General features: G+C 38.2%; 1 protein-coding gene across 1 annotated transcript in view; it reads right to left on the bottom strand.

Moving 5' to 3' along the window:
• The window catches only part of LOC101862564 (dimethylaniline monooxygenase [N-oxide-forming] 2), a gene marked incomplete at its 3' end in the record, with an annotated part of 9,641 nt that overhangs the window by 535 nt on the left and 7,538 nt on the right, over window positions 1-1,568 (bottom strand). The window contains 1 exon segment of the mRNA XM_035968292.1: window positions 246-301. Coding sequence (XP_035824185.1) covers window positions 246-301 — 56 coding nt within the window.

Genomic DNA, 1,568 nt, shown 5'->3' with positions numbered 1-1,568 from the left:
ATACGTACGTACATACATACATACATACATACATACATACATACATACATACATACATACATACATACATACATACATACATACATACATACAAAAACACACACAAACAAACACACACAAACAAACACACGTTAACACAAATGCAAGCAAAAGTCAAATTAAGGCAACAAAACCGAAAGAACCACAAGACTTTTTCTCATTTATTCCCCTTTTTTTAGTGTAGAATATCGTTAATGGACACTTACACTCTCTGCATCTCTCGCAATATCTTCAGCCACGTCTACAGCAGATAGTCCACAGCCTAAGAATGGAAATATCATTCAAAGAAGCGGTTCATCAACAGAATATCACGACCATAGTTCATGCATCAAAGTGCCATCAAATGCTCCATTACATTGTTATTGGCACATTTGAGTCTGTCAAACCATTGTACATTTGGCAAAACGAGTCTTAATTTCATAGGCGAGCCAAATATAATCTAGTACTTCATTTGGTTTTGCTCTTTTTAAAGAACCTTCTTCGACAATCAAGATTCAATTTTACAGATGTCGCCATTGACGATGATAAAAATGTTGGGGGCTGTTTCATTTTTCAAATAGAATTTCTTTACGAATAAAATAAGTTGCACTCTTAAAATGGTAGCAAACACACAATGATAATATAAATATACTTAATACCACCGGAGTTGCCTAAGACGTTTTTCCAGTATCTGTTATAATAGTCGGCAACATGGAACACATGTGTCACTTTTCACATAAAACTACGACAGCTACAGAGTTGAAAGTTGGCAAGTACCTGCAAAAAGATAGATAGGTCCCCATGACGGAGCCCGATTTTTTTATTTATTCATTTCCTGAATTTAGAAAAAAAATATATTTGACAAAAAGTCCCCGTTCTTCTTTGGCCTTTGTGATTATTCACTGAGAAAGAAAGCAAATGAGCGTAGCTGTCCTTCACAACGGAAATGCAGAAAGTGATATTTCGCGAGGCGCATTTTGTTTTGAGAGTATAGATCTAGATCTAGACCTTCTAATTTTATGCATGTCTCAAGATTTATTGCTCCATTCCAGTAGAGTGTAAATATAGTAGGCCAATGACTTTCAGTTGATGTTAATGCACCGATCATTCCTTTCATTGAAAGGGGGCTCAGCTAGTACCTGGATATCTGGAGATGTCATCTCTAACTCAGAGGTTGACTTATAATGTCCCTCTATCCTTCATGGTCAGAGCTGCTGCTGCTCATTCTGCTATATCCAGGGCAGTCCATGTTTTTATGTTGTCTATCCATATTACTCTTTGTCTTCCCATGGCTCTTCTGTCCTACATCCTTCCTTCAAGCCCCTCTTTCAAAATGGTGTCTCAAACAGAGGGCTGGACTGTCTTATAATGTTCCATTTTCTAAGATAACCATTATGAATGGATTTCGCATCGCCCATGTTAGTTTAACCCTGACGTGCGGGGTTGAAGCAACCTGCTTCTTACATGAGGTAGACTGTGTGTGTGTGTGTGTGTGTGTGTGTGTGTGTGTGCGCGCGCGCGTTTGTGTGTATGTGTGTGTGTGTGTGTGT

This window comes from Aplysia californica, unplaced genomic scaffold (genome assembly GCF_000002075.1).
Source record: "Aplysia californica isolate F4 #8 unplaced genomic scaffold, AplCal3.0 scaffold00050, whole genome shotgun sequence".
Lineage (NCBI taxonomy): Eukaryota > Metazoa > Mollusca > Gastropoda > Aplysiida > Aplysiidae > Aplysia > Aplysia californica.
The sequence above is the reverse complement of the archived record's forward strand: the minus strand, read 5'-3'. Positions and strand labels throughout refer to the sequence as shown.